Below are 12,140 nucleotides of genomic sequence, written 5' to 3'. Positions count from 1 at the left end.
TGATCACTCAGTGTGCCAGTGTCCACCCACCCCGCTGATCACTCCTTTTGCATATCAACTTCCTTTCAAACCCATCCCCATGCTGATGAACCCCCTTAAAAATCCCCACTGCCATTCAAACCCCCTGCAGAGCTCCCTCCCTTTGCAAAGTATCACCCCTTTGCAGAACTCCTTCCCTACCCCTGTGTCTGTCATAGCCCTGCCCCCCTCATGCTCCACCCACTTAGCACTGCTGCAGCACAGTTATGAGTTTTGATCAAAGCTTCCTATACAGCTCTGACAAAAGTCACCCAAGCTTGAAATGTTAATTCTGTTCTTTCTCCACAGATCCTGTCAGACCTGCAGAGATTTTCCAGCATTTTCTGCTTTTGTTTTAGATTCCAGCATCCACAGTAATTTGCTTTTATGCATGATAAAAATAAGCTTTCTAGGCTACATTCAGAATAAAAGTCAAATCTTATTCGCATTGGCTATTGGCAAAAGACATAAGATTTCAGCAGTTTTACCTGGCTGTGCATATGTAGCTACCCAACTCTTTGGACTAGTCTAAGATTAAGATGTTGGTGTTAAGCATAAGGGAGCAAGAGTCAAATATATTCCAACAGTGACTGTGATCCAAAAGTATCTAACATGGCTGCAAAGTGCTTAGAGAGGCATCCTGTGTTCCTGTGTTAACTGTACCTTCTTTTCTTAAATATTCAAATGTTAGGAATTAGAGAACCTTGGATGGAGAAGTTCCTTGATAAATTAAAGATTGTATAACAGCGTGCTTTGGAAACTAAGGCATAATTATTTCAATGTATGTTTGAATTTAGATAGTTGATGGAATCCAAGAGAGATTACATAGCATGGATTTCACTACTATATCACATAATCAAATCAAATACTCACAGAATCATAAAAATACTAATCCAGTTAGTTTTAACGTTACAACACTCCTGTGCATGTTTCAATTCTTTAAACATAGTTTTTTCATGTCTCCCAAATGTAACCAAACTTTTTTGAGTTCATTATTTGCTCTTGATGTCAAACAAAACTCCTGAAACTACTCAATTGCTAAAGCTGCTTCCAATAAACTTGGTTTACTTTCCCATGCCAAATATTTTTGTTCTCACTGATATTTTTCAGATCTCAATTATGCCCAAATCATTTTAAGAATTGATGATTGTGGCCATATCTGGAGAGAGTCTTCCGGCATTCGTCTCACAATTATGGATAGAAAATGTGAACAAGCTTATTGTCCTATGAGTAGTTCTTTGTCACTTCTAGGGCAGTATTTAATGGAGCCTGTGAAAACAGGAAACATGGTGTGCAGGTGACTTGAACAGGTGGCAGCCAAAGTCTTGATCTCCCAATGGCAGATTGGGATGCAGAGATTAAGACAGCAGCGTTGCAGCAGCAGGTCTGGCTTCACCTTGCCTGTTGGCGGCTTTCCGTTTTCAATACATCTGCATGCCGCAAATACCCATTATCTTAAAAGATGTGTAGGTTAGGTGGATTGGCCATGTTAAATTGCTCCTTAGTGTCCAAAGATGTGTATGTCAGATGGATTAGCCATGGTAAATGTGTGGCTTAACGGGGTTAGGATGGAGAGAGGGCCTGTCAAAGATGTCCTGTCAAAGCATTAGTGCAGACTCAGTGGGCCAAATGGCCTCTTCTGCACTGTAGGGATTCTATGATTTTAAAATTAAGTTGTTCATTTTGACCAAGGCGAATGGTTGTTTTTGTTGAAATCTGTGACAGAGGAGGAAAGCAGAAGAGTTAGAGTTTTGATGGAAGGTCAGGAGAGGGCAAGTCGAAACAGGAGTGAGGTGAGTGCGGGTGTTGTGGAATTGGATTGGGCTGTGAAGGGGGACAAAAGGTAGTCAGGGGCATGGAAGTGTGCAACATAAAGGACCTGGTGTATTGAGTGTATCGGGAGGGAGCAATCAGTAAAGAAATGTGAAATGAGGAGTCCAAAGTATAATTACTCGACTGTCCAATGTCAGGTCCTTGGTGAGGACAAGAGTGAGCTGTCTTCATGGATCCACAATAACAGGGGGGATAGGGACGGGTCAATGCAGTATGAGAGCAGATCTAGTCAAAAGTAGGGATAATGGAATATCTTAGAAGCAGAGTCGAGGGATTGCAAAGGCACATCAAGGGAAATAGGGAGACAGAGTCTAGAATCAGAGGAAGAAAATCCAAGATTGGGGGGGGGGGCGTAGAATCAAGGGACAGAGATGGTATGTTCACCATCAATGCCACAGGGTCAAAAGTGATGGTGGGTAGGCCAAGGGTAGCAGAAGGAAAGCACACAGTAACGTACAGAGGGTAAAGGGTGATGGGCTCAAATTCAAAGGTAACAGAGGGAGGGTGACAAGTTTCAGGTGGAGGGTGATTATTATTCTGTTGCTGTCCATTCCTGTAAATTGATTGCGAAGTTGCCAGGAATCCAAGTCCAAGTGGGGAGGGGGCCACTTGGGTGAGGGGGTATTCTTGCAACCTGGGAGCAGGAGGAGAGAATGTGACAAAAGAAGGCTGCCACTGAGGCTGAAAATTCAGCAACAGGGAGCACCACAGAGTGCGGCTGGTCAGGAGGCAGGGATCTAAGGAAGGCATTGTAGAAGATGAGCATTTGCAATATCACCATGTCTTCAGGACAAGAACTATGTGCAAAAGTCTAAGGGGCAATGCCAGAGATAGCTGAGGATGTCCACTAAAGCAATCACAGAGATATGTGGATTCCTGGCAGCGACATGGGCCTCAAGGTGACTGTAGTGCTCATGTTTTTCACCAGAAGTGATTTCCAGAGTTCCACAGGTGATCGATGCCCTTTTCTTTCATGTGAATGAATTCATTAACTGCTCCACCAATGAAGACACTCACTCAGTAAGGGCTTCAGGGCCATCACTCACTTCCATAGTGTGCAAGAGGTCATCGATTGTATCATGCCCATTGGAGCTCCCTGGGACCAGCCAGCAGCATATATGAATCACAAGACTTTTACTCTTTGAATGTGTAACTGGTATGCGCTAGAAGGCAAAAATCATGCAAGTCTGTGCTCATTTTCCAGGGAGATCTCACGACTCATATATTTTGCACAATTCAAAGGTCCCAGAGCTACCTGAGGATCCGGCCCAGGTTAACTGCTGGACCCTGGGTGACAAGGTTAATAACATCTATGAGACGTTCTCACAACACAGTAGAACAATGGTACAATACTACTTGTGGCTCCAGAGCGGCAAGTGGAAAACAAGATACAAACATGAACATTCAATAAAGGCTGAACACAAACAGATATCACTTCCTCCCTAGTAAAGAAAATATTCCATAATCCTTTGTAGTTATCACTGCATGTCAACCACGAGAGGTACTAGTAATGCTCATATCATCTTTGTGCTCTCAAAAAACTCAAAGCTTTCTCTTACAATCACTACACTTTGGTGCAGCCCCGGCATCAGCAGTAGAGGTGGAGACAGTCTGCACAGTATGTCACCCTGTAGGCTTTGATGACTGGTGATGACCACATCTCTGGAAGTCCAAGGCCTTAAGACTCCAGTCTACTGGAGTCTCTTGCACTGCTGCAAGGGCATTTTTGTTGGACTTGCCTGTTGGAGACAATAGCTGCTAACCCTGGTGGCATTCTGAGATAAAATTCCTGGGGGCAGCAGGCACATATTCCTGTTCCCTCTCTGTGGGTGACTGCATCTCCCTGAGAAGGGGCACCTGGAGAGAGGGCAAAGTGCCTCGCCTCGTCTTGCCTAGGCATGTATGCAGCCCATGTAGGTCAGAGCACAAATGGGTTTTATGTTGGACTTGGTTTTCTGTGGCACTCGCCAACCATGAACCACAGAACTACAGAACCCTACAGTGCAGAAAGAGGCCCTCCGGCCCATCGAGTCTACACTGAACACAATCCCACCCAGGCCCTATCCCCATATCCCTATACATTATACCCACTAATCCCTCTAACCTACGCATCCCTGGACACTAAGGGCAACGCATCCCTAGACACTAAGGGGCAATTTCTTAGTATGGCCAATCAACCTAACCCGCACCTCTTTGGACTGTGGGAGGAAACCGGAGTACTCGGAGGAAACCCATGCAGATGCGAGGAGAACGTGCAAACTCCACACAGACAGTGACCCGAGCTGGGAATCGGACACAGGACCCTGGAGCTGTGAAGCAGAAGTGTTAACCACTGTGCTATCGTGCCACCCAAGCACGAAGGAAGCCACGCATTGACATGCTGAGGACATGGTAGAACTCATGGTTAGCATGGACTCCTCACCCACGAAAAGCTGTGCATGATCTCTGGCATCTCTGCCACACATTCCCCTAATTTTACTGTGTGTCAAGCAGGCTTATTGTGATCACATTTAGAGTCTCATCAGCAGTGTGCGTGCGGTTCAGCCGTGGCCTGGTCCCCAGCAGTCCTCTGAATGGCCAGGGATCCGGCTCTCACATCCTCAACCATCCGCTAGGATGTGTGTGCAATGTGATCACCAGATTGTGTTCCTGATTCTAAGTATGAACCCCAAGGCCCATGATGACAGGTTGCAGCAAGAAATGGGACAAAGTTTTGATAGAGTGATTAGAAATGTTGTGCCTATTATGCACAGCCTCCTTGATTTTTCAGAAGGCTCTTTTATAGCTTGCCTGTACTTCCTACATTGGCAGCTGATGACAGGATCTGTCAGTAAATATATTTTGTCCCTCATGAACATTGTCGGCATCTTGAATCATAATTTGAATCGTATTGGAGCAAGCTCCTGACATGAAAGAGTAAGAGGTGCCCACTTCTGATTGGAAATGGTGTGTCACTGATTAAATATCCTCCGTCTCCAATATTGCAATCTTTTTGGGCTTTTGCTTTTTTATTGGCTATGGCTTAAACTTCTCATTCGGGTTGCTTTGATTCATATTCCAGGCTGTTCCTCTTGCTGATTGTGCTAAAATTAAGAAACACATTCCCATGAAATTTGTGAAACTTTGAAGGAAACAGAAAGGAATTAGAATTGGGGTATGTTACATAAAACAAAGTAAAAGAGTATTCAGACCATCTGAAAAGGAAGAATGTAAAACAATTCAAAAGAAGGCAAATATTTACAGCAGTTTTCCTCAAAAAAATTCCTGATAATCTCACCAAAATGGTTCTAATTGTTTCAGATTACTTAATTGGATTGTTAGGCCTTACTTTTTGTCGAGTGATCATCCAGTTTTTCACTGTTCCAACTAATAGGCCACCTAGCAGAATCTGAGTAGGATGGTAGATAAGCAATGGAATAGAGATGAGGGACAAATGTTCATAACCTGCAAACACTATCTTCAACAATGGGATTCCTGTTAATAGAAAACAAAGATACGAAGAAAGTTAGTTAACAAATACAACTTTTTTTTGTAATATTTTGAAACATTTTGCAAATTTCAGGTTCTTAGTCCAAGGCTGGAGCTTGTGCAACATACCATGACCAACTGGTTCTTTAATGGTGTATCAAGATTGTTGTCATCATACAGCCTCATTTTACATTGACTATGTGAAGATGAGAGATAGGAGGTAATTTTCATTCCCCTATCTGAGAGAAAAACAATGGCAATGCAAACAAAATGGCAGCACAGTGCCGACTATGCTTTCCTACTGACGTCCATTTGTGTCATTTAAATGTAGACTTGAAATTGGCGACCCTAGTCCTGACCAGAGAAAGGCAGCAGCCTCACAATCCTTGTAAAATGAGGCTGTATGATGACAACAAGATCTTGAAAGTATCAGTCGGTCAGGGTGTGTTGCATAAACTCCACCAATTGGTATTTGGCATTGAGCAGTGTAAATAACACTCCTGAAATGAGCTGCCACCAACTGCTCAAAAACCTTTTTTAAGGGGTTTGTGAACAAATATTTTTGAATCAGAGCAGTATTCATGGTCCCTGAAAAAAAATGCCCTCTCCCCTCCTATGCCTGAAATTCCAAGCTCTTCCTTGAGATTGAATCATAGAAACCTGCAATGCAGAAAGAGGCCCTTCGGCCCATCAAGTCTGCACCGAACACAATCCCACCCAGGCTCTACCCCCATATCCCGACATATTACACCCACTAAACTCTCTAACCTGCGCATCCCTGGACACTAAGGGGCAATTTCTTAGCGTGGCCAATCAACCTAGCCTGCACATCTTTGGACTGTGTGAGGAAACCAGAGTACCCGGAGGAAACCCACGCAGACACGAGGAGAATGTGCAAACTCCACACAGACAGTGACCCGAGTCAGGAATCAAACCTGGGACCCTGGAGCTGTGAAACAGCAGTGCTAACCACTGTGCTACCGTGCCACCCAACTTGCTTCCCTTCCCTTCAGTATATCTGAATCAGCTGGGAACTGTGCTGAAGCAACTGGATATCCTGTTCCCACCAACTGGCAAGCTGCTCCAAAAGGGTTAGCAGCTCTCTGATCAAATGCTAACAAGGCCCAATCATATAACGTACCAGCCTCACACCACTTCCATTAGACTCATTCTGCTCACTCGGCAACTGATGGAAGTGGTCACTCGAAAATCTACCCTGAGGTCTCTATTAACAATTTCACAGCTACTGCAAACAGCTTTAGGACTTCGTGGGTGATTTTTTGAAGACTATGATATATGTGCAGAATACTGCAGGCAAAGCAATGGTCTTTGATAGTAGAGTTTTAGTAACAGTTAAAAAGTACATCATACCATCGATTTACTGGGAAGACTTAGAAAAATATTTAATTTGAATGATAAAATACAATTTATAAACAGTAAAGTGTGATTTATTTAACTTCCATTTCAAGTCACAAATTCATATATTTTGAAATACGCCCCATGTATGCTCCTTTCTTGTGGCTCACCACAAGATTTACTAACTTTCATTCCTCATTGTATGCTTTGAATTCACTGAACAAATGGCAAGTTAGATTCAAGACATGGACATCAAGTAGCATAGATGATATTGCAAATACACAGGAAAGCAAATCATATCAAAACATAACATGATAATCATAAAATCATGGACGTACTATATTTCAATCAGTGAAACTTACAGACCTTATTAGTTACATGCTAAAGGCAACTTTAAGATAGTACACAAGTTGAAGACTATGGTGATCAGATTTCAACAGTAATGAATATATATTAACATGTCAGTACTCTGATACTGTGGCACTTCCTTTGACAGAGTCTCAATGAGCTTTCATGATGACATATGGTCAAGTAAGCTAGTACACTATCTGTGCATTTACAAGGCCACTGAGCTGCCACACACTGCAAATGTTTATAAAAGATTAATCAAATGTTTCAGAACTACAATACACTGTCTGTAAACCAGGTGGAAAGTATGTACTTTAAATGGATTTTTCATTGCTAATGTAATTTCTAGCAAGGACATTTTTACCATCAGACAAGTACCGAGTGTGGACTGATATAGAGTACTTTCTCAGCACATTACTATCCAATGCAAGCACTTGGGAAATCACTAATGCACAACATGTAATATTTCTATGTCATGCATGGTTTGCTCTTCTAAAAGTCACTGAACAGAAGCTGACAATGCAGGATATTCCATGAGGGCCACTTTCAAAGGACATCCGCTGGCAATCTTTTGCCTGAACATCACATTCTGTGAGAAGACAAAGTAAACACCGAGTGGTAATTTATTTTTCTATTCCTTGCTGTTAACATTTTATTCCCATTACTCTGCGAGTGAAAACCTATCAATTTATACTATTCCTTTTTACTGTAAATGATGCAGCAATAATTACGACAATCTTACTTTCAGGTATAATGTCTCAAATGTGGGAAATTGATTTTAAAAAGACTACAGAACTGTACAATCTATTGAAAACAGACTATCGAACTAGGAAGGTCAATTTAAATATCGTGCTGCAACAGCACACAAACTGATAATTTAACACCATTCAAAGTATGAACTGAAGCAAAGCAGAATAAAAACAAAATGGCTGTAACTTTGTGCATGTTATGAAGATGGACCTGTCAGCATCTGCCTTTAATACTCTGAAATCAATAGAATCCTCGAGTGCCAGAAACCTAGGGGATGTTGTCCCTGCAGAATGCGCTGCTGAAGTCCCCACAGATAGAAACCTTAGAAAGCATTTGAACTGATGTGAACTTTCATTTTTTTCTATGTCATTAGTTTTAATTTTCCAGTAAAATCTTTAGAAATATTATGCTTTTTTGAATAAGATGTGACTACGATTTTAATGGCATATTTCTTCACAATTACTATTGCATATCTCTCCAGTCCTGAAAAACCAATTTTATATTTATAGAATGTCAAATTCCTTCAGTGTGATAAATTCCATAGGTTAAGATTAACTTTAAAAAGAAATGATATTTAAGCTTCAACTTTATTCCCATGTGCAAGTCCCAATCTTTATTTCACACTTAGTAAAATGATTATAAAGTGAAGGACAATTAGTACTTTTTACTTTCTAGCTTGCTGTCAGTGAAAATTCTTTGATTTGCTGTTTATCTGCCTGATGTCATTACATTTGCTACATGTTAAATTACACTATAGTTGGGAGTCGCAATGAAATGAACACCAGGAAAGATAAAATCCATGTCATAGTGATCACCAAATCTATGTGGACAGCTTTCTTTGAGGTCAGTGGAGAATTGGATGCAAAAACTTAACTGCTGTAAGAAAAGTACAGTTTTGGATTCCTTTTAATTCCCATGGAATACAAAATTGTTAACAGGGGTTATTCTGATTAATTGTCAAATGTGTGCAACTTATTTACAAAAATAACCATATAATTAGTGCGTGAGCTACGTGATTTAATCAAAAACTAAATAATGAAAGAAGGGGGGAGATGGAAATAATAGGAATTAAAAAAATGCTTTATCAAGAAAGATGAAGAAGCATGTAATTTGCACCTTTTGGAAATGGGTGGTGCATGTTTGTCTCCAAGAAATGGATGCATTTTTATTTACTGCTCCACTCATGCATGCTATTATGGAATAATAGGTTAGAAATCTGTGTCCAAGGAGTGGCACAAGGGAAGTGGCTTGTCTTATCTTTGCAGAATCAGTAGTGTAGATTCAGTTCTTGGGATTACTGGCAATCAATGCATTAATTTAGGGTCATAGAAACCCTACAGTACAGAAAGAGGCCATTCGGCCTAATGAGACTCCACTGATAACAATCCCACCCAGGCCTTATCCCCGTAACCCCATGTATTTACCCTGCTAATCTCCTTAACACTAAGGGGCAATTTAGCATGGCCAATCAACCTAACTTGCACATCCTTGAACTGTGGGAGAAAACTGGAACATCTGGAGGAAACCCATGCAGACATGGGGAGAATGTGCAGTCACCTGAGGCTGGAATTGAACTTGGTTCCTTGGCGTTGTGACACAGCAGTGCTAACCACTTTCATAATGTATTTTAAAAAACATTAGCAGTAGTCCTAATTTCTATTGGCCAAATAATAGGCAATGTTAGTATTACTTTTGTATTATAATACAACTCTTCTCCATGAATCACCATCTTGTCAAGGTGAATTGCCTTGTACACTCCTTGAAGGGATGATTCCTTAAGCAATGCCATTAGGACATGTTTCCTCCTGGTTGGTCTGCCTTTGGTGCTAAAATTGGGGGTACATATCAGACAAAGTACAGTCCAAAAGATCAATGGAAGATCAGGCAAAGGAAAAGTTGGTGTCTCATGAGCAACAAATGGCTACACTGGCAAGGTGGACTCAAGTAAGCATGGTTTGACATGTCATCCAAATTTGACCACCAACCCATCAGTATTGTATAGATTTTGATGCAACCCCAAGGTCCTCATGTTAAATGAAGTCAGGTGCAAACTTCTACCAAGTTTCATTTGCCAAGTCCTATGGCAACGGAGGACTGGCAACAAGAAAATGGCTAAGAGCTTAGGAGGCCTTGTTAAGATACTGTGCTTAGAAGTCAGATGCCTGAAAGTTGTTTAGATGCCTATGTTAGAGTAAAACAGTTCTTGGTTGGTAGCATCTGCGATTGAGCAGTCTTTTCAGGATACCTTCTGCTCACCTCAAATAGGGAAGGGTCTGGAGAAGGTGTTCCTAAAAATACGTGCCCCACTTTCTCCTGGCCGGAGAACTGCAACCAGCAGGATCAGCAACTTTTAAGCAAAGAAAAATGTTTAAATGCTGCAACTTTGATGTTCAAACACTTATGGATAATTTCAAGTGTCTGCAAAGAAGAATTACAACTTTATTGTGTTAGCTATTAAAAATCCAAATTGAAACTCCCTCAATAAGCCTTGCCTTCCTGGAGGGAGGCATCTGAAGGCACAAGGACTTGGATACATCTTTTACTGGAGAGGAAAAGCTGACAATGATCCTCGTGTCCACAGTGTTGCTTTTGTCATTGGAATTAGATCTTAGATGCACTTCACAGATGCATAAGTGGAAGACACATGACGCTTCCCCCATAGCTCTGTCACAGCCAATATACCACTGTCACTACAGTCATAGAGTCATAAAGGTTTACAGCATGGAAACAGGCCCTTTGGCCCAACTTGTCCATGTCACCCTTTTTTTAAAACCCCTAAGGTAATCCCAGTAGCCCGCATTTGGCCCATAGCCCTCTATACCCATCATACCCATGTAACTATCTAAATGCTTTTTAAAAGACAAAATTGTACCCACCTCTACTACTACTTCTAGCAGCTTGTTCCATACACTCACCACCCTGCGTGTGAAAAAATTTCTCCGCTGGACACTTTTGTATCTCTCCTCCTCACCTTAAACCTACGTTCTCTAGTTTTAAACTCTCCTACCTTTGGGAAAAGATATTTACTATCTACCTTATCTATGCCCCACATTATTTTATAGACGTCTATAAGGTCACCCCTCAGACCCCTATGCTCCAAAGAAAAAAGTCCCAGTCTATTCAGCCTCTCCTTATAACTAAATCCACCTAGTCCTGGTAGCATCCTAGTAAATGTTTTCTACACTCTTTCTTAATAATATCCTTTCTATAACAGAGTATAATATTTCTCTTAATAATATCCTTTCTATAACAGAGTGACCAGAATTGTACAACTTTAATGAGACATCCCAACTCCTGTATTCAACGTTCTGACCAATGAAACCAAGCATGCCGAATGCCTTCTTCACCACACTGTCCAACTTTCAAGGAACTATGAACATGTATCCCTAGATCTCTTTGTTCTGTAACTCTCCCCAACGCCCTACCACTAACTAAGTAAGTCCTGCCCTGGTTCCATCTACCAAAATGCATTACCTCGCATTTGTCTAAATTAAACTCCAGCTGCCATTCGTCAGCTCACTGGCCCAATTGATCAGGATCCTGCTGCAATTGGAGATAACCTTCCTCACTGTCCACCATGCCATCGATCTTGGTGTCATCTGTAAACATACTAACCATGCCTCCTACATTCTCATCCAAATTATTAACATAAATGATAAGTAACAGTGGGTCCAGCACTGATCCCTAAGGCACACCACTGGTCACAGGCCTCCAGTTTGAAAAACAACTCTCTACAACCACCCTCTGGCTTCTGTCAAGAAGCCAATTTTGTATCCATTTAGATGCCTCACCCTGGATCCCATCACATTTAACTTTATGCAACAACCTACCATGTGGTACCTTGTCAAAGGTTTTGCTAAAGTCCATGCAGACAACATCAATTTCACCGCCCTCATCCACCTTCTTGATTACCCCTTCAAAAAACTCAATTAAATTTGTGAGACATGATATTCCACTCACAAAACCATGCTGACTGTCCTTGTGTCTCGAAATGCCTGTAGATCCTGTCTCTCAAAATACCTTCCAACAATTTACCCACCACAGATGTGAGGCTCACTGGCCTGTAGTTCCCAGGCTTTTCCCAGAGGCCCTTTTTAAACAAAGGCACAACATTTGCCGCTCTCCAATCTTCAGGCACCTCACCTGTGACTATCGATGATTCAAATATCTCGGCTAGGGGACCTGTAATTTCCTCCCTAGCCTCCTACAATGTCCTGCGATATACCTCATCAGGTTCCTCAGATTTATCTACCTTGATGCGCTTTAAGACTTCCAGCACCTCCTTCACTGTAATATGTATACTCCTCAAGACATCAATATTTATTTCCCCAAGTTCCCTAACATCCATGCTTTTCTCTTCCTTGTTA

The 12,140-nt window shown here is 41.6% G+C and overlaps 1 protein-coding gene across 3 annotated transcripts in view; it reads right to left on the bottom strand.

Moving 5' to 3' along the window:
- The window catches only part of slc10a7 (solute carrier family 10 member 7), a 363,006-nt gene that overhangs the window by 2,879 nt on the left and 347,987 nt on the right, over positions 1-12,140 (bottom strand). For 2 of the 3 annotated variants that reach the window (XM_080193159.1, XM_080193182.1), the window contains one exon: positions 5,180-5,325. In XM_080193159.1, the coding sequence (XP_080049285.1) occupies positions 5,180-5,325 (146 nt within the window). Of the gene's footprint in view, positions 1-5,128; positions 5,326-12,140 lie in introns of all 3 variants that reach the window. The other variant, XM_080193167.1, reaches the window with a different exon arrangement.

The sequence above is a fragment of the Carcharhinus amblyrhynchos genome, chromosome 1 (assembly GCF_965287045.1).
Source record: "Carcharhinus amblyrhynchos chromosome 1, sCarAmb.v2.hapA, whole genome shotgun sequence".
NCBI classification, from domain to species: domain Eukaryota; kingdom Metazoa; phylum Chordata; class Chondrichthyes; order Carcharhiniformes; family Carcharhinidae; genus Carcharhinus; species Carcharhinus amblyrhynchos.
The sequence above is the reverse complement of the archived record's forward strand: the minus strand, read 5'-3'. Positions and strand labels throughout refer to the sequence as shown.